Source organism: Mauremys mutica, chromosome 16 (genome assembly GCF_020497125.1).
Source record: "Mauremys mutica isolate MM-2020 ecotype Southern chromosome 16, ASM2049712v1, whole genome shotgun sequence".
In the NCBI taxonomy this organism is placed as follows: Eukaryota; Metazoa; Chordata; order Testudines; family Geoemydidae; genus Mauremys; species Mauremys mutica.
Genome location: NC_059087.1, coordinates 30,419,278 through 30,439,663, shown reverse-complemented (window position 1 = coordinate 30,439,663; position 20,386 = coordinate 30,419,278). Strand labels below are relative to the sequence as shown.

Below are 20,386 nucleotides of genomic sequence, written 5' to 3'. Positions count from 1 at the left end.
GGGAGAGCGACACCCGCTAAGCAGGCGGAAGCCAGCCGAGTGGAGCTCCCCTGCCCCCTAGCGGCAGCAAGGGGAACTGCTCCCTGTCCCTTCCCAGCCAAAGGCGGGAGCAGGGAGCGGGGCAGCTGGCCCCCTCTGCACCCTCCTACGTCAGCTTCAGTGAATTGACATGCCTGCAAATGAGCCTCTTCCCTGGCAAGTGTCTGAGGCTCACAGGCTGGGCATGAATAGAACCAGGGCTGGTGTATCCCAAAGGCTGCGGGGGAACAGAGCCAGGCTGGTAGCCCGCTGGGCTGCACGCCTCCATCTCACCCGCCCCACTCCCAGGCCTGCCGTTTGCATTGGGACTGCGCTTGCCATCACACCAGCATTTTGCCTGGGTGCTGGCAGCCAGCAGAGAGTTTGAGACAAGCTGGCACTGTACGAATTACCCTTGAAAGGGATTAACAAAGTCCCAAATGCCACCCCAGCCTGGCAAAGCCGAACACTCGTTAGCTCTTCCCATCCCCTCTTGGGTCTCCCTGGGCATCATTACACTGGGCACTGCCTAACTCCATGCCACTTCATCTCACCTTCCCCCCAGGGATCTCGGGCTGCTTTATAAACACTAAAAAAGCCCCACAGCCCCTCTGTGCAGCATCAATACCCCGATTTTATAGATGGGGAAACTGAGGCACAGGACGAGGCCATGACTTGCCCAAGGTCACCCACCAGAGCAGTGGGAGAGCTGGGAACAGAACCCAGGTCCCCAGCTCAGACCTTATTCACAAACTATCCTCTCTGCAAGAAAAAAAGGGTCCAGTTTCTGCCCTTGGTTACACTGGAGTCATCCCAGCAAAGCTCTTGCTGCATTAACCAGGAGTTGCTGAGGATGGAATTTGGTCTAGGAGGGAGGAAGCCCCGGCACATTTACTGAAGAATGCTGCTACTCAGTCAGCGATCGTGTGGGCACCAAAAGCTTTGGTGGGGAGATAAGCTCGCCAGTGATGGATACAGATGGAATGTGCAGCCTTAAGGACCCAGCTAGACATCAATCCGGATGGCTCTCGATCAGCCAAGATTGGGCATGATGATGATGGAGGAAGTCCAGGGGTGTGTGTATGAGGGAGTGGGAGGGTTAGTACCCTTAGTGTGCACCGTCCCAGTGTTTCTGCTGCAGCTCTCTCACTGCCCTGCGCTTTGCCTCTGCACCTGATACTCATAAATCTACAAGAAGAATAGCTCCTCTGCCCACCTCCACAGCCCGCTCTGCCATCTGCCACGTGCTGGAGCCGAGTGATGACAGGTGGACTCTACCGGCCTGATTCAGCGCCAGCTTACCCCGCTGTAAGTGGGGAGTAACTCCACTGGAGTCAGTGGAGCCATGCTGAGGTGCAGCAGGCCAGGGGAGAGAATCAGCCCTGTGTCTCAATGTGATTTTTATCTCCTGAATTCTTCCTGCCCCCACATCAGGTCTGCAAAACGCGGGGGATGTTATATAGAGTGTGTGCTGGGAATGGAAGCTGGATAAATAGGCAGCTTCTACAAGTACCCTCTCAACGGCCCGATCCAAAGTCCATTGAAGTCAATAGAAAGGCTCCCACTGGCTCCAGTGGGCCCAAATTAATACAGGGCCAAGGGTCACGGTGGCAAATTACACCAGTGGTCAGAAACCCAACGCCAGCCCAACAAAAGTTCATATCAATCTTGTCTGTCATAGAATCATAGACTATCAGGGTTGGAAAGGACCTCAGGAGGTATCTAGTCCAACCCTCTGCTCAGAGCAGGACCAATCTCCAACTAAATCATCCCAGCCAGGGCTTTGTCAAGCCTGACCTTAAAAACCTCTAAGGAAGGAGATTCCACCACCTCCCTAGGTAACCCATTCCAGTGCTTCACCACCCTCCTAGTGAAAACGTTTTTCCTAATATTCAATCTAAACCTCCCTGTGCAACCTAAACCTCCCCCATGCAAACCCCTGATTAAGGAAACCCCTGCCAAGTCTTGGGGAGACCTTAATAAATACTAGAAGAGCTGAACAAGCTCCTACTCCTCTGCCCCATAGATTTCACTGTCATTGCTGATTGCTACTGGGACAGATTGTCCCTTCCTGTGGGGGCAGGAAACCTTGAGGAGCTAAGCTGGCAGAGTTTCTCCTCAAGGAAGGAGGACAGAGAAGCCTGTGGAGATTGCAAGGGGTGTAGCAGGCTACCCCAAGCCCCTTCTCTGCTCCTGTGACCCAGAACAGACTTCAAGAGACCATGCCTGGAGCCACCAAGCAGCACCATCCGTGTTGGTCATTCTGGGAGCCAGAGAGAATCAGAGGGTCTGTGTGTCTCTAGCAGCCTCAACAAGCATCTTCCCTCCCCTTCGTATTTGTAACAACTGAGTCCATCTTGTGTCTTCCTTATCCCAAGGGGCATTTGGGATGGAACTCCCCCATCCCCACACATCACCAGAACCCATGGGGATAGGTCCTGCTGAAAGGCTTGCCACCCTGACAGCATGGCTCCACTGAGAGTCCCTCCCTACAACCTCAGCTGCAGTCTGATGGCAGGGATCAGGCCCATGTATATTTTTGACTCAGCAGTACTCCTCTGACTATTGAATAAGGATTGGCCCCTTGTACTACAGTGTGTAGAGCTATGAACTGGCAACACCCTGGATTTCTGTGTCCTGCACTTTTAAATTGCTAAGAACTCTGTCTTTGGAGACAGCAGTCGTGTTCCTGTGAGAGATGCACCCACTGCGCTCTCTCTACCTAAAGAAGTTCTTTAGACTAAAAAACATATGGCTGTTCTTTGTGTGTGCCTGGACTAAACGCACATAACTTAGTCTCCCTACTGAATTCCTGGAAGTCAGCCGTGGATGTATTTTCATTGTCAGTCAGTAGCCCAGCCCAGTGATTTCCCAGGAGCATTTGGCACATTTCAGCTCACTACCATGGTAATACAGCACCTTAGATTGGTATGCCACTATGTGACTACAGCAATCCGGATATGAAGAGATTACAGCTATTTACACAAGGATATCCTGCATCAGCAATGATGCAGAACAAAACGGAGCAAAGTCTATGAATGGGCAGCAGGTGCCATGTGAGAAACTGACAAATCTTTCTTTCAAAAGCAACTCTTCCAGAGTGCATTTTATGCTCATTGCAATTAACATTGTAATTAATTATGACTAAGGACCCAAGCATGAAACAGGATGTTTGTTTCTTCCTTCCCTCCTGCTGTATATTCCTTTCCTAAAGTCAGAGAGCCAAAGTCAGAGATGATTCTAACCTGGAGTCATTTAGGCTCTGATTCTCAAAGGTATTTAGGTGAAATCAATAGGCGTTAGGCACTTAACTACCTTTGAAATTTTGGACCTTACACCTCCTTCAGCCTCTGTCAGCCCCAATCCCCAGCATACAGCTCACATCTTCAGATTGCTGTAATGCACCCAGCACATTCTACTTGTGCTGACAGTCATCCCTAGTGCAGCTGCAGGGATGCCAGCCACTTGAAATCTAGTTAATAAAAAAAAGTTATTCGTTTCATTGCACTGGATCTCCCCTTGCCAATTTTTGTGGCTTTATAAATCACATTTTCTGTTTTCAGGAAGTTTTGTATTTCCCCACTTTCTAGAAGAAGAACACACAAGTGAGATGAAATCGCCAATAGCAAAACAGCCCAGGTCATTATACACACAGTGGCTACCAATTCCAGGCACCTTTTTTGGCAGTTAGAAACCTAAATACCTTTGTGGCTCTAGACCTGAGCTCCTACAACTGCAGCAGAAATCAACAGAAGCTCTGGATGCCCAGAATGTCTGAAAAATCAGGCTCAGATTGAGTCAGGTTGAGTGCCCCAAAACTGAGGTCTTTTGTAAGTGCACCAAGCAAACAAAGTGAAAGAAGAGTAATTTTTAAGTGGAAAGTGTGTCTAACTGAGACAACTCAGTCATGAGAAGGCATTGGCTGATCAATGCAGATCAAGATTTGTGCATGCAAGTATGCCATGTAATACAGAACAAGGGATGAGGATTCCTTAACATGTCACAATATATAGGTAGGATGGGTTCTAAATCAAACAAACATTCTCCAGGTGGAGAAATAGTCTTTACAAAGTGATCGGCTAACAGCACTCTGCATTTTTAAGATGGGCTAGGGATGCAGCATAGACCTGCAAGGAGTCAATAATGGGGCTCGCCCTGGTCCATGACTGGGGCTTCTATGTCTATGGTAATATTGTAATAAATATGGTAATAAAAACATGAGAACAGCCGTACTGGGTCAGACCAAAGGTCCATCCTGCCCAGTATCCTGTCAGCTAACAGTGACCAGTGCCAGGTGCCCCAAAGCCAGCAGTGAGCCAGTCTTGTTAGTTTATCCCAGTGATTTATGGGAGGAAGGCCGGCCCAGTGGTTAAGGCACTAGGCTGAGAGTCAGGTTCAGTTCCCTATTAAACTACAGACTCCTTGTGTGAGCTGTACAATGGGGGTAACAGCACCGCCCTACCTCACAGGGGTGTACATGGAAGATTGTGAGTTGCCTGGATAATCCAGTAGTGAGGGCCAGATAAATGGGCTCAGATCTTAGGATCACATTTCAACGGCAGACCAGAGCCCCATTAACTTCAGTACTGGCACACAGGGCTCTGCCCATACAAATCTGACTGCAGGACCTATCTATCTTTAGCACATATGCCTCCCATTTCTGTAGTGTCTGGGCACCTCCCACTCTTTCAGATATTTATCCACAGCTATCTGCCCATAAGGGTCCAAGGGGGGCACCTGGTGTTATGGCGCGCTGGGGAGGAGGGGGCCATGTCACAGGGGAGCCGCCCACAAGGTCCTGCAGCCGCAGCCCAAGTTAAACCAGGTGCTGTAGCAATCATGCAAACCAGACAGAAGAGAGGAGAGGGAAACCCCCGGCCAGGGGAGGGAACAGACTCGTTTACAGGGGGCTACGCTTTCCCTTGCTGCCTCCCTCCTGCAAATAAATCCGCACGGTTGGGACGGTTTTGTGGCTCCATCTTCCCTGCACGAGATGTTCTCTAGCCTCTCCTGCAGCGAGGCGCGGAAGGGAAACTTTACAGGGCTCCGGGATTCGGAACGCGTGACCATGGCAACAGAACGTTGTGCTGACCGTCTCCTTAGCAACGGGCGGGCGCTGCTCCCTGCCTTGCCCCTTTGCAGGCGCTGGGACGGCAGCCGGGGGCCCACGGCTCCCCATTCCCCGAGCCGAGGGTCCCTGCGGGGGGCTGGGCCAGGATGGCTTTCGACCTGGAAGAATATCTGCGGGCAGCTTTCCGGGACAAGCTGCTGCTGCCGTGAGTAAGAGCCTTTGCCCCCTGCTTGCAGGTAGCTGCTTGTGTGTGAAGGGGTCTCCGCTTGTATAGCCAGCCCCCTGTAGAGATATGAAGGCACTGGCGGATCTCTGCAAGAAGCATGGCAGGGGTAGGCCGCTCTTGGCGCAGGCCCTCGGGGGAGTAGTCTTCCTGCTGATACTAATAGCAGTGGGTGTCTTTATTTGGGTAGCTGGAGGGATGGCTAATTCTTCAGTTTTGTGCCAGCAAGAAAACACTTAACAGATGCTTCCTGGAGTGGGCAGCCTGTTCTAACCCTGCTTGTTGATCAGGGCTGGAATTCTGCCAGCACCACACAGGGTCCCAAGTAGAGCTGTGCAGAGAACGCAGATTCTGTTTTGTGGAGGATTTCAATATTACAGCATTTGGTTTCATTCCAATTCAGAACAAAAACCCCAACAGCTTTGAAGTTCTCCATGAAAGTGAATGGAGCCCTGCCCCAGCGCCCCAAACCCTGGAAACCTGGCCCCGTGGCAGGGGGCTGGGCTATCTGGCTGCCCTGGAGATGCAGACCCTGCAAAGTCCTGAAATTCCACCTGACACAGTAGTCTGCATGGCTGGCTGCTCCAGAGTGGTGAAGCCTGGGCTTAGTTGGCAAGAACGCAGGCAGGTTTCTGCTGGAAGCCTGCCTGGGTGCTGTCGGTACTTTGGTGTAATCAGACTGCCTCTGCAAAACATTCCAACTTAGCCAAATCAGCAAATTCCACCCAGCTATTGAATTTTTCCAGCCAACTCTCATGATTTAGTCATGAGTCTCATGATAATTATTGTTTTCCCTAAAGCCCCAGCTCCTGGAGTCAAGTGGATATGTGATTATTTCAGCCTTCATTCTTAAAGAAAAACTAAATTTCAAGCCCTTGTGGCTGTGGAGAAAGCTTCAAAATGTGACCCCAGTGCACCCTAAAGGCTCAAAAAGCAGAAGGCAATTAAAAAGATCCCCAAACCTATTATTTTTACATAATCTCATGATTTGAAAGCCAGTCTCATGATTTTTGGTGAGCCTGGCTCCTGCTTTTTAAACATTTGGGGTGGGCAATACAGGGGGTGCAAAGTTGAAGATGGAACCACGGTCAGAGGAAGTGGAAATGGGGCACTGGAAGCACTCCCCAGAAAAGCAAACACAAAGCTTCATCAGGGTTTCTAGGAGTGTTGCTTCCTGCTCCTGGGGACATGGTGAACATTTGATCTTGTACCAAACAAGCTGTTGTCTGCACTCAGGAATCAGAAGGCCTGGTTATAGAACAGGTTAGAAGCATGTGATGATCCCATCTGCTGCCTGCATATGCTTCCCTTGGCTGCACTGTGGTGTATTTTAAGCAATTCCCTAAGCCAGGCCCACGCTTCATATTTTACATCCACGTATGTCAAAGCAAGGAGGGTGAGTATCACGGCCTTGTTTTACAGCTCGGTAAACGAAGGCCCAGAGCAGTGGAGGGACTGACTTACCCCAGGTCACGCAGCAGGTTAATAGCAGAATCTAGACTGGAACCGTTGTTGCCTAGCGCCCAGTCTGGTGTCCTGTCCACCCAATCACGCTGCCTCTCTTGGGTGCAACATTGCCTCACGCATTCAAAACAAGGGGTCAGGCATTGTGATTTTTAAGCCAATTAACATTGGGCCCTTCCTATTTGCTTTCTGGTGTCTGAGCCTTTAGGACACACTTGCTTCATTTTTATTTATAATTGGAGATATACCAATCTCCTAGAACTGGAAGGGACCTTGAAAGGTCATCGAGTCCAGCCCCCTGCCTTCACTAGCAGGACCAATTTTTGCCCCAGATTCCTAAGTGGCCTCCTCAAGGATTGAACTCACAACCCTGGGTTTAGCAGGCCAATGCTCAAACCACTGAGTGATACCTCAAGCTTTGCTCAGCAGCCATAAAGGCTAGGAATTTTTTTTTTAATTAAAAATTTTATTTAAAAAACTTAAGATCTGGATTCTCAGGCAATCTCATGACTCCAGCAGCTGTGGCTTTAAGAAATATACTAAAGACAGTGAGACTTGCAGCTACATTGCACCTGTTGGGAACACAGCTTAGTAAAGCTCAGGTCACTCCATGAGACCAATACCGGAATACCACATCCAGTTCTGGTGTCCACGGTTTAAAAAGGATGTTGGAAAATAGGGGGGGTGCAAGAGAGCCACAAAAAACATTTGTGGCCTGGAGAAATGCCTTGCAACAAGAGTTTTCAAGAGCTCAGTTACAGAGAAGATTGGGGGTGACTTGATTCGTGTTTAAGAACCTTTGCAGGGAGAAAATCCTGGGTACTAAGGGCTCCTAGTGGAGAAAGGGTGAAGAGAAACCAATGGCTGGAAGCTGAAGTTGAGTTGCCCATCTTCTCCACCACAGCCCAGACCAATGGTTACCTCTCTGCCCGGGAAAAGAACGTTGTCCCTCTCAGAGGCTAATCCAAACCCTGCAGCCTGGCATCATTTAGTAGTTTCAGCCTCCAGCGGATCCCTCAAAGTCAGACCATTCTACCCCTCCGAGCAGAATAAGTAAAAATGCAGCAGTTCTCCAGCCCCACTCATATTCCAGGGCCCCCACCTCTGGCAATTGTCTGTGCTGCTTACAACTCTCCTGCAGCCCTCAAGTCCTTGCAAGAGGGCTCCTTGTATCCCTCCACTGCCCAGTCCCTTTGCCTGCAAGTCCTACCCCTGCCCATGGGAATCTCCCTCCAAAATCCAGGCTTGGTCTGCTCTGCCTGAGCTGGTTCTTCCCCTTTACCAAGGTGCCTCTGCAGGAGCCAGCTACTCAACAGGCTTTTCCTGCTCTCACCTGTTCGCACTCAACTACTGCTCCTTCTTGCTCCCCTCACTGAGCTGCCGCCTGGCTCTTTAGAGAGGCCGGTTGCTCTCACTCAAGGTTGCCAAGTGTCTGGTTTTCGACAGAACACCTGGACAAAAAGGGACCCTGGCAGCTCTGGTCAGCACGGCTAAAAGTGCAGGTAGTGGCACAGTGGGGCTAAGGCAGGCTCCCTGCCTGGCCTGGCTCCACGCAACTCCAGCGGCCGGCATGTCTGGCTCCTAGGCACAGGGTTGGCCAAGGGGCCCCTGTGTGCTACCTTTGCCCCGAGTGCCAGCTCTGCAGCTCACCTTGGCTGGGAACTACAGGCACAGGCAGTGCACAGAGCCCCCCAGCCCCTCTGCCTAAGAGACGGACGGGCTGGCCACTTCTGGGAGCCACCTGAGGTAAGCGCTGCCCGGCCAGAACCCGCGTCCTGAACTCCTCCTGGGCCCCAACCCCCTGCTCCAGGTCGAAACCCCCTCCTTCAGCCCAGCCCCCTCACAGCCCTGAGCCCCTTTCCACACCCTGAACCCCTCATTTCTGGCCCCATCCTGGAGCCTGCACCCCCAGCCAAAGCCTGCACCCCAACCCTGCACTCAGGCCCTTGCTGGAGGTGAGCTGGACCTGTTCCTTCTTAAAGGGCCAGTCACCCTGTGACAAATTGGAAGAGATTTGGGAAAAGAGCTCTCACCTTTTTTTGGTTTCAGTTTGTTGCTTTGGGCCCAGTCGAGCTTGCTGTTGCCCTGCACGTTTGTTATGGAGTCACTTTTCCCTGTCGTTTCTCTAACAGTAACACGAGGGAGAAAAAACTAGTTTAAAACAAACTGGAAACCTGTGATTGTAAATCACAGTCTCTGGTTGGGCACCAGGCAGGCTCTGGATTAGAAACCACTTTCAGCTCATCCTCTGGGATAGATCGGGATGGAACTGGGGGAAGAACTAGTACTCCTGGCTCTGTGTTCCCCCAAGCCCATCCCTGAAATTCGCTAGGTTGCCTGCTGAGTGTGCATCCCTTGACATGAAAGCGTTACATTTGGTGGCCACTGAGGAGAAGTGCTGGCTTGTGGAGCTGCCGTGGCCCAGCCCACGTCAGGGGGTCCAAGTAAACATGTGGCATTTGCAGTAAGAGCAAGTGTGGAGCCCTTCTATCTCAGTGGTTCCGTACCTTTTTCGGCACCCCGGGTGCCACTGATGGCAATGGAGGCGGAAGAGGAGTTAGCAGTGTTCCACCAGGGCCAGGCATGGGGCTGCCACTCTCCCATTTGTTCCTCTCCTGCAGGAAAATGCCTGAAAGAGAAGATGACTACCTGACCCCGGCCACCCGTCTGCTGGAGAAGAGGAGGGAGCTAGCAGAGGTGGAACAAGCCCTGTTGGCACAGAAGGAGGTAAACCCAGCTGCACAGGGCTGTGCCTGTTAACTTGAGGTTCATGATTCCTAAATGGTGGGGTCCCTGGATGGGCAAGGGGTGTTGGGGGGGCATCAGAGCCTCGAAGGAGGTTGAGAATGGAAAGCGAGTCCTTACTGTTTTCATGTCACTGGGGCTGCACTGTGGGGAGTGGCTGGTCACTTCCTGAGGGCTCAAGGGCAGGAGGAGAGATGCACAGTGCAATCCATGGAGAAAACTCCTGCTTTAAAGACACCCAACATCACTGGACTGGAGCTGGTTGGGGAAAAATGCTTCCCCACGCCCCGCCCCGCACCATGGAAAATTGCAGTTGTTCAGAGAAAATTCAAATAACCAAAAGATTTTGGCCCAAACCTGAAAAGTTTAGCAGCAAAAAATGGTGCTGCAGTTTGTAAAGCACTGTGGGTTACTTTGGTGTGCCGGTGTTGATTACAATAAATGTGATTTTGCCCAGCATTGATCGGCCTATTAATCTGATATGCCACAGTGTGGCCAAGTATGTGCGTAGCGAAAGGGAGAGAGAGAGAACAGTACACAATACGTTGGCGATATAATAATAGTTACAGAAATAAAGAGCAGAGAACAATCAAACAGGACATTTAGAGAATTGTGCAATATAGAGAGAGATTTAATGCAATGGCCGAGCAGTGGCAGGGGAGAGGGACTCAGAGATGGGCAAGGGGAAAAAGCTTTCAGATGAGATTTTAAGAGTTGGCAAGTCAGCTCATGAGATGGCAGTAGCTGCAGAGGAGAAGGCCCCTGCACCAGCAGTGGCCATCACTGGATCCTCAGTATTAGATCAAGTGTGTCAGTAAATGTTTTGGATGGAACCTAGAATGTTGTTTAACAGGGGTTTGTCCTGACTCATAAGGCCCCTCACTCTGTCCCCAGGCTCCCCACCCCTCGGACTCCCACACATGCTCTGTGCTGCAGGCCAGGTATTCCTGCATAGACCAAGGTGTGTATTTTGTTCTGTGACTATACAGCACCTAGCAGTGGGGTCCTGCTCCGCTAGGCATTACCACAATACAAATCATTGTTACTAACAATGGTCCAGATCCTCAAAAGTATTTAGGTGCCTAATTCCCATGGAAGCCCCCAGTCTAGCAGGCAATGCAGCTGGATATTCAGCTCCACTGTGACTGCTACGGCTGACCCCAGGGACAGTGACAATGGCGGTGCACTGGTCTACCCATGCAGCACTGATAACGCTGGCCAATCCTTTGGACATGGAGCCACAGGGGATTAAGACAAAACCAGGAGTAGATCCACGAGAATGCCAGGGAGGGCTTTGCACAGCATTTAGTCAGCACTCCGCTCCTTGGTTCTGTATAATTGCTGCCACTTGGGCTGATAGCAAGGCAGGAACCTGGGACCTTCGGTGCTAAAAGCATGATTCTCTGCTGCTTGTGCTGAAGGGCTAACTCCCTTAGTTGGTAGCACTAGCAGGCTTGTATCCTTGTATGTGGATGAGCCATTAGAAGGAGACAGTAATGCCCACATTCTGGCAGCATGTTACCCTCACTCTACAGAACGCTCAGCATTAGGCAGACCTGCTGCTCCAGCACTGCAGGGGATGCAGCCTTGAAGCCCTCTCTTCCCAGACGCTGAGCCCCCTCACCCAAGCCCAGGTGCTCTGAGGGTCCTTGCCCCCCTGCTGGTGAAGGCTCGGGAAGGATTGGGCTGGCCCCACCTCCTGACTGGCCTTGTCCTGGCCTCCTGTAGGAGTTCCAGATGAAGATGGAGAGCCTGCAGCAGCGCCAGAAGGAACTGCAGCACAAGGAAGGGCAGCTCAAGGAGGCTATCTTCAAATTTGACAAGTTCCTAAAGGTACAAGTCCCACATGAAGATCCCGGGGCCGGGAGGAAAGCCTGCTGGCTGGGCTGGAGATGGACTGTACCCGGAAGGTATTCCTCTTGCCAAACTAAACTGCAGAGCAGGCGTGTGTCAAATCCATTTCCGCTGGATCATAGAATCAATCACAGGACTGGAGGGGACTTCGAGAGGTCGTCTAGTCCAGTCCCCTGCACTCATGGCAGGACTAAGTATTATTTAACCATCCCTGACAGGTGTTTGTCTTGCCTGCTCTTAAAAACCTCCAATGATGGAGATTCCACAGCCTCCCTCGGCAGTTTATTCCAGTGCTTAACCACCCTGTCACTTGGGAAGTTTTTCCTAATGTCCAACCTAAACCGCCCTTCTCCCAATTTAAGCCCATTGCTGCTTTTCCTATCCTCAAAGATTGAGAACAATTTTTCTCCTTCCTCCTTGTAACAACCTTTTATGTACTTGAAAACGGTTATGTCCCCTCTCCATCTTCTCTTCTCCAGACTAAACAAACCCAATTTTTTTAATCTTCCCTCATAGATCATGTTTTCTAGACCTTTAATCATTTTTGTTACTCTTCTCTGGACTTTCTCCAATTTGTCCACATCTTTCAGGAAATGTGGTGCCCAGAACTGAATGCAATACTTCAGTTGAAACCAAACTCAGTGCAGAGTAGAGCAGGCAAATTACTTCTCGTGTCTTGCTTACAACACTCCTGCTAATACATCCCAGAATGTTTGTTTGTTTGTTGTTTTTTTTCCAACAGTGTTACACTGTTGACTCATATTTAGCTTGTGGGTCTCTATAACCCTCAGATCCCTTTCCCAGTGCTCCTTCCTAGGCAGTCAGTTCCCATTTTGTGTGTGTGCAACTGATTGTTTCTTCCTAAGTGGAGCACTTTGCATTTGACTGTATTCACTTTCATCCTATTTTCTTCAGACCATTTCTCCAGTTTGTCCAGATCATTTTGAATTTTAATCCTATCCTCCAAAGCATTTGCAAATCCTCCCACCTTGGTATCATCTGCAAACTTTATAAGTGTACTCTCTGCCATTATCTAAATCATTGATGAAGATATTGAACAGAACTAGACCCAAAACTGATCCATTGTGGGACTCCACTTATTATGCACTTCCAGCATGACTGTGAACCACTGATAACTACTCCCTGGGAACAATTTTCCACCAGTTATGCACCCACCTTATAGGAGCTCCATCTAGGTTGTATTTCCCTAGTTTGTTTGTTTATAAGAAGATCATGCGAGACAGTATCAAAAGCCTCATTTAAAATCAAGCTATGCCACGTCTACTGCTTCCCCCCATCCACAAAGCTTGTTACCCTGTCAAAGAAAGTTATTTGTTCTTGATAAATCCATGCTGACTGTTACTTATCACCTTAGTATCTTCTAGGTGTTTGCAGATTGATTGCTTAATTATTTGCTCCATTATCTTTCCAGGTACTGAAGTTAAACTGCCTGGACTGTAATTCCCCGGGTTGTCCTTATTCCCCTTTTTATAGATGGGCACTAGATTTGCCCTTTCCAGTTGTCTGGAATCTCTCCCGTCTGCCATGACTTTTAGCTGAGACATTAGTGATTATCTTCAGTCTCCTCAGTCAGCTCCTTGAGTGTTCACCAGGGCCTGATGAATTCCATCCTAGAAGACATCTAACTTGTCTCAGTAATTTTTAACTTGGTCTTTCCCTATTTTAGCCTCTGATCCTACCTTGTTTTCATTGGCGTTCACGATGTCAGATGTTCAATTGCTATGAACCTGTTTGGTTAAAACAAAGTCATTTAGCCCGTCTGCCATTTCCCCATTTCCCTCATCATCCAAATTCCACAGCACATCCAGGCACCACTAATGACCTCAGCCACAGAGTCTTGCAGCTACAGGGATCCAGTTTGGGCTCTGCTCTCAGCCACATGCTTTGGTTCCAGACTCTAGGTGCATTTGGATCCAGGGTTCTGGTTCTGCCCATTTCTGATTCCCTAACATACACAAACAGTGCAGCTTATCAGTGGGGATTGAATCAGGGATCTAAAGCAGAAGCTCCAACAGCTTGAGCTAAAGGAGCAGCTTCTTCAGCAAGGTGTCAGTAGAAGGTTGTTGCCCTGCTAACACAGAACTCTCTGGTGTGGCAGCAGTGCTACACAACAAGCATGCGGGCTCAGCGTGGTGGGGAGGTTGCCCTTTGACGTTACCTGGTTCCCTGTGTTGTGGGTGGCAGGACAATGACTCCAAGCGGAGCCGGGCGCTGCACAAGGTGAGTGAACAGCGGGAGCAGGTGGTGCAGAAGGTCGTGGAGGCCATGCGGTTGCGCCAGGAGATTGCCCGGCTGCTCGTGGAGAGGGACAGGCTGCAGCGGCGCCTGGAAGCCCATGCCATCTTCCGGAGCTACCTCCAGGGGGTGTTGGAGAAGACTGAGCAGGTGAGGGGGGATTCTGCAGGGAGCTGCTGGGGGGGAGGGTCAGGAGCAGGGGGCACTACCTGTCTCTAGATGTCCCCATGCCAACTTCCCCACTCCCCATTTTCTACCTGATCCCCTCCCCAGCTCTGCACTGCCCCCTTCCCAGTTACTGACCTTCCCTGTGCTGAAAAGCACCCTGACACCCCCTGCAAGTGCTCAGACCCTCCCCAACTGCCAGTCCCCAGGCAAGTGCTGGCATTTCCCCTCCCCCAATGCCCTGGCCCACTGCTGTGACCGAGCCACCCTGACCTCCAGTGCCAGTAACAAGTGACCTGAGTCCTGCTTCTAGGCCACAGCATCTGACGGCCACAACCTCCCCTCAGCTGCAGCACCCCTCACCCCACTTCCCTGTGTCCCCTCACAGCCACAGCACCCTGCCACACACTACCCCGCACCCCCTCACGGCCGCAGCACCCTGCCACGCACCACCCCGCACCCCCTCACGGCCGCAGCACCCTGCCACGCACCACCCCGCACCCTCTCACGGCCGCAGCACCCTGCCACGCACTGCCCCGCACCCCCTCACGGCCGCAGCACCCTGCCACACACTACCCTGCACCCTCTCATGGCCACAGCACCCCATGCCCCCACAACTGCCCCACATCCCCTCACAGCTACAGCACCTGTCACCCACAACTGCCCCCTCACATCCATGGCACCATCCCTACCACAACTCACCACACCCCGTCATGGCCACAGAACACTGTCACCCACAACTGCCCCTCATGGCTGCAGCACCCCCCCCCACACAACTGCCCCACACTCCCTCACAGCTATGGCACCCCCCACCACACACACACGCACACAACTCCCCCATGCTCCCTCACGGCCGTGGCACCCCTCCCCACAACTGCCCCGTGTCCCCTCATGGCTGTGGCACCCATCCCCCACAATTGCCCTGTGCCTCATCAAGGCCACAGCACTTTCCCCCACAACTGCCCCAAGCCCCTTCACGGCCACAGCAGCCGTCACCCACAGGTGTGTCTCACGGCTGCAGCACCCCTCCCCTCCCCAACTATCCCATGCCCCCTCATGCACCCGTCACCCACAGCCGCAGCACTCCCCCTCCTCCCCCCAATTGCCCTGTGCCTCATTAAGGCCACAGCACTTTCCCCCACAACTGCCCCGCATCCTCTCACAGCTGTGGCACCCGTCACCTACAACTGCTCCCCACGACTGCAACACCCCCCTGACAACTGCCCCACGCACCCTCACAGCTGCAGCACCCCCCACACTACCCCGCAGCGCCTCATGGCCGCAGCACCCTTCCCCCACATCTGCCCTGTGCCCCCTCACAGCTACAGCACCTCCCCCCACAACTGTCCTGTGCCCCCTCGGCCCCAGCACCCCCCCACAGCACTGCCCCGCCACTCCTCAGAGCTGCAGCACCTGTCACCACAACTGCCCTGGTCCTCTCAACCAGAGCAGCCTCCCCACCCCCGCCAAATGCTTTGATCCCTCCCCAGCTGATGTCCTTGGGGAGGTTTGCAGCCTGAAACTGGTGGTGCTGAAACAAGTTAACCCTGCCCCCCACATCCTGCCCCTTTGTGGGTCAGGAGGTGGCCTCCCCTGGGAGAAGAGGTGCTGGAACACGCCAGGCTCCGCCCGCAGCGCCAGCCGCTCTAGGAAAGCCACTAGGTCCCTCAGGCACAACCCAGCCACTCAGCAACCTCGTCTGTGGGGCAGGGGCAGCTGGTTCTGGCTCAGATCCCAGTGACCCGCGGTGACTTGGACGCTCCACCCAAACCTGCTAGAACAAGGTGCACAGGGGATGCTGGTGCACAGAAGTCTTGGGGCAGGGGTTGGGGCGGGGGGCAGGCAGGGAACAAAGCATCACAGGGTGGGGGAGCTCCCTGACCGGATGCAGAGATGCACTCAGCATAACAACGGGACAGCCCTGCTCATTCAAATCCAGCATAACTTCTCGTATGCCACCTGTGAAAGGGACTCCGTTCCCAGGCTGCAGGCCTGCCCCTCTGTCCCGAATGAGCACCCCTAACCCTCTGCCTCCCCCATTGTCCCTTCCTCCCCCGTCCCATCCCCTCCCCGGCAGTTCCAGGAAATGCAGGCGCTGATTGACCGCTTTAGGACACTGACTGCCACCAACGTGGCGCTGGTGCAGCAGGACCTGGGGAGCCGGGAGGCCATGGCGGAGAAGCAGGCCCAGCTCCAGCAGTACCTGGAGCAGAGCAACAACGAGATCATGCAGCTCAACAACCAGCTGGCCGTGCTGCAGGCCCAGCAGGAGCAGGCCCGGGCCAAGGTGCACCAGTGGGTAAGTGGGGAGAGCATGCCAGGGGCAGAGGGGTGGGGGACTGTTGGGAGGCTCCACTGGCCCTATGAAACTGGGGCCCGGGGCAGTTTCCTAGGGGCTCCTTCGGCCTTGTGGGGCAGGGATGTGTGGCCAAGTCCCGGGGCGCTCTCAGCCTCCGTCAGTGGCCCCAGTGACTCTCCCACCCCATGTCCATGATGGGCCCTGCTGCCTGACCTACCCTGAGCTGGAGGAGGTACTGGCCACACCCCCACGCTGCCGTCCCTCCCCAGCTGGGCCCTTGCTCGCTGCCAGCACGGCGGGGCTGGCAGTCCGCCCACAATGGCTCCTGCCCTCCCCTTCGCTTTCCCTAAAGAGAACGTGTGTGACTCCGGGGGGTGAGGGTGAGTGGGCTGGGCCTGGTTCCTGCTGGGATGGCGCCAGCCTCGCCCATGCAGCATGCTGGTGCCTCCAGCGAGCAGGGGGCTGGTGATGCAGCCCCTGCGAGCAGGGTGCTGAGGGAGGGAGGGAGGGAGGGGGGTGCAGCAGGTGCAGAGCAAACCCTGCAGGGTAGGATCAGACCGACTCGGCGTGTTTATAACACACTAGCGCTTCTGCTAGGCCCAGGCACGAGCCTGCAGGGTGCATCATCCACCAACCCCTCCCGCCTTCAGAAGCCTTGGAGCGGGGGATGGGGCCCAGTGCACATCAGGCTCTGTCATGCCAGCTTCTAGCATGAGGAGCATCTTCTGGGCAGGCTCTGTCTGGACCCTCCACCCCCCCGAGGGACCTGTGAGCTGAAATGGCTCCCTGTTGTCCACTGGACTGGGTGTGGGGGTGGGTCTCCATTACTCACCAGGCACAGCTCTGGGGGCTGCACTAGAATGAGGTCACCCCAGGTATTAGCACTTGTGCCCCTCTGGAAGGATTTGAACTCAGGACTGCCCGAGTGCAGAGTAGGGACGCGTGCGTGCCCTCCAGCTGGAGGCTGCTCTGTCTCACAGCTGGGGCCATGGGGCTGCTGCAGGGTGCCATGCCCACAGGATGGGAAGTGCAAGGGGACAGCTGGGCTCAGCCAGGTAGGAGCCAGGATGCTGGGGTTCTGCTCTCAACTCTGCTGCCGGTGTGCGGCCGGGTCCTGAGCAAGCTGCCCCCTTCCACCCTATACAAAGTGGGGATAATCCATCCCTACTTCCTAGGGCCGGGCTGAGGCCTGGTTCACATACGGGGATGCTGCCAAGGGGGAATGAAGACAGCGCCCCATGGTCAGAAGGCACAAACAGGAACTCGAGGCAGCATTGCAGGGGATGGAGCAACTGATCCAAGAATCTGCTGTGGGAGGGAGGAAGGGGACACCTATCGCTGGGCCGTAACCTAGTCCTGGTGCATGGAGAGTGCTGGCTGGGTATCACTGCTCTAGCGAGGGTGCTGAGAGCCCTCCAGGACTGGTCTCCTCCAGTGCTATAGGGCAGATGCGCTGCTTGGCTGGGGCAGGCCATTTGGGGAATGCGGAGTGGGATGCAGTGCATGTGACAAGACATCCCATAACCCTCTGCTTCAATCTCAATGCAGGAGTCCAAGTGGACTGAGATCCAGAACACAGCCGCCAAGAAGACCCTGCAACTGGGGCAGATCAAGATGGCTGCCCTCAACCTCTTCCAGCTGGTGACAAAGCAAATGAAGCTGCAGGTGGACGTCCCCCTGGAGGACACGGAAACCCAGCTCGACACGGTCAGAGATGCAGCCGCCCGCTCTTCTTCGCGGCATTTGGCTTTCCCCAGCCCTACGCTCTGAGAAGCTCGCTATGGAGGCTAGAACGCAGCCTACAGCCAATGCTTCTGCACCATCCTGTACAGCGCCTCCCGCTGGAAGAGATTGGGACTGGAGTAGCCAATACTCCTGTCCTGCTCCCTGCAGTGCCCCTCCTGGGACAGGACAGGCCTAGTAGTTGAGAGCCCCTCTGTACCCAAGGCTACTACAGGGAGTGGGCCATACTATTTGCTACAGCCGCCCCTGCTGGGATTTCTCCTTTTAACGCTCACTGCGTTTTCAGGACATCGCTGGCTGGATCCAGGTAAAGTTCCTTTTTAAAGCAGCCGTGCTCTGTCTCCATCAGGTTCAGCTCTGCATGCTCGACCTGGCTGACATCCTTGCTGACCTCCGCAAAGGGGAGCCTGCACCTGCCATACAGCCCTCACCTGCTGCTGCCAGCTAAGCCACTGCACCGCAGCACCCAGCTGCACCACCTCCACTGTGAGTTTGCTGCTGAGGCTGGCCTTGGGCAGCCCTGATTTCCACCCTCTTCCCCCACCTGCCTGAATGTAGCTTGCACCCTGTGTTACGAGATCAGGCCTGTGGCTTACTGCTGCTTTCCAGGGGGCTAAGCCTCATTATATCCTCCAAATCACCTACAGCTCCTGCCCCATAGGAGTTTACCTTGTGTTGGCTCAAAGCACCAGCCCAGCAGCCTGATCTAGGCAGGAATGAAGGCAGCATTTCCCCACCTACACCTCTCAATTTATGCAAAGATCACAGACACACTTGCCAATCTGTGCAGAGACCAACAAAGTCAGTGTTAGATGGGCCAATGGGTGGAGGGCAGGCACTGGGGAGCTTCCCCCCAGTACATGTCCTACAAATTACCCACTAAACTTGTGACCCTGCTTTTTACTGCGGAAGGTCACACTCACAGCTGCTCTTTCCAGCCGGACACTGCTGGCAGGGAGATGCTGGGGGGTGTAATGCCTGAAATTAACAAACCCACCCCACTGACCATAGCTGCTGGGGGCGCAGGAACCATGGGCAGGGGCTGACTGGGCCATGGCTCCTGAATGCCCCGTGTTTGAGGGAACCTGCTGGGGTCGATCCTGCTCAACCATGGCTGGGAGCTGCCAGCTCCTCCCATGTTTCCAGTGGCCTAGAAGGGCCCTGGGTCACGAAGTCCAGGCCCTGCTAGTGCAGCAGCCCCCTCATATCAGCCCATTCACAAACCTCCAGAGCTCCAGCTTCAACCCAGTTTGGTTGTTTGGGCCCCTGCTCCTATTGGGGGGGGGGGGGAAGGGGGAGAGGGTGCTGGTCCAGAACCTCCCTCCTCTGACGGTTAGAAACCATCTTCTCCTTCCAGCCTCAGTTCACCCCATACCCTGCACCGAGCCCGGGCTGCAGCTGTGTTGGCAGCACCAGTCAGGGGAGCTGTGCTGCAGGTTGTGACTGATCCCACTGGCCTGCATTCCCAGGCTGAGTACCACCCTGGTGCTAGTGAAACAGTGGGAGGTTCCACTGTGGTCACAGCCTGTATTCGAAAAACAACTCAACCGTGACTGTGAGCCTATGTGATGGCCACCATCCCCATAACTGAACTGGAACCCTCTGGAGCTGACCACAGCTGGGGCTCCACCTTGAGCCCCCAAAGGGCCCAAGCTGGAGCTGTAGGACGCGTATTGGCTTTGGCCCAGGCACACAGACCTATGATACAGCCTGAGCCCTGGGTCAGACCCTGCTCTACACCTCAGGTGGTTCCTGCCTGTGGAGCAATAACCGGGTTTGTATACCTGGTGCTACAGGCTGGGTCTTTGATCCTAGGCCTGTGCACACTGGCAAAAAGAAACCATGCTGGGATGTGATCCTATCCCAGCAGTGTTTATGCCTCGGTGCTTGTGTGGTAGAAAGGGCCGAAGCCAGGAGGGCTCACATGGCAAGTAGAAGGCAGAGCTAGCTGCAGCTTCCCCTGCACTACAGCATCCATTTGTCTTCTCTGTTCCAGCTCCATGGCAGCTGGACCAGGGCCTTGTGCCAACCACCACCAGACCTTTGTGAGAGCAGCTTCCTCTCCTGCTGCCCCATGGAATCACCACACCTGCAGCCTTTGCCACGTGCTGTGGCCACGTCTACAGACATGACCCCACCTCAGCCAAATGGACAGCCTCAGCGTCAGGACTTCGCTGCCTGGGGGAAGGCTCCCGAAGTGCATGGGACAGAAGTCGCAGTGATCTTCAGGTATTTGCAGCTATCAAGTCTGCCTACTGATGCACCATTAACCGCGAGGGCTGGAGTCTTCCAACCTTCTTCTGGAACACCAGGACCAATGGAGAACGCGCAGCCCCTCTGGGGAAATACTTTGCTCCATCCTTGAGCAACGCAGGGATTAAAGCAGCAAGGGCCTGACCCACTTTAAAACACATCGCCTCCTTGATTTAGTTTAAACAAGGTTCCAAAATCCAAACCGACTGTGTGTTCACAACAGCTGGGCCCAAACTAGCCTGGGTCAGTTTCTCCAGCCCACGTCCCCTTAGGCGGTTGTCTGAGTTGCGCGCAC

General features: G+C 53.7%; 1 protein-coding gene across 1 annotated transcript; it reads left to right on the top strand.

The window, feature by feature from the left end:
- The first annotated feature begins 4,971 nt into the window (after positions 1-4,971).
- On the top strand, positions 4,972-20,249 carry CFAP73 (cilia and flagella associated protein 73). The gene is made up of 8 exons (XM_044989881.1): positions 4,972-5,298; positions 9,398-9,503; positions 11,250-11,354; positions 13,581-13,781; positions 15,874-16,095; positions 17,644-17,802; positions 18,188-18,324; positions 19,835-20,249. The coding sequence occupies exons 1-7, from the start codon at positions 5,012-5,014 to the stop codon at positions 18,284-18,286; spliced, it is 1,179 nt and encodes a 392-aa protein (XP_044845816.1). The 5' UTR covers positions 4,972-5,011; the 3' UTR covers positions 18,287-18,324; positions 19,835-20,249.
- The last annotated feature ends 137 nt before the right edge of the window (positions 20,250-20,386 follow it).

Excerpts from the sequence above, each read along its gene's own strand:
- CFAP73 (XM_044989881.1), top strand. The coding sequence starts at position 5,012 with ATGTTCTCTAGCCTCTCCTGCAGCGAGGCGCGGAAGGGAAACTTTACA. Across the intron at positions 13,782-15,873 it reads TGTTGGAGAAGACTGAGCAG|TTCCAGGAAATGCAGGCGCT; the intron begins GTGAGGGGGGAT and ends CCTCCCCGGCAG. Across the intron at positions 17,803-18,187 it reads CGGAAACCCAGCTCGACACG|GTTCAGCTCTGCATGCTCGA; the intron begins GTCAGAGATGCA and ends TGTCTCCATCAG.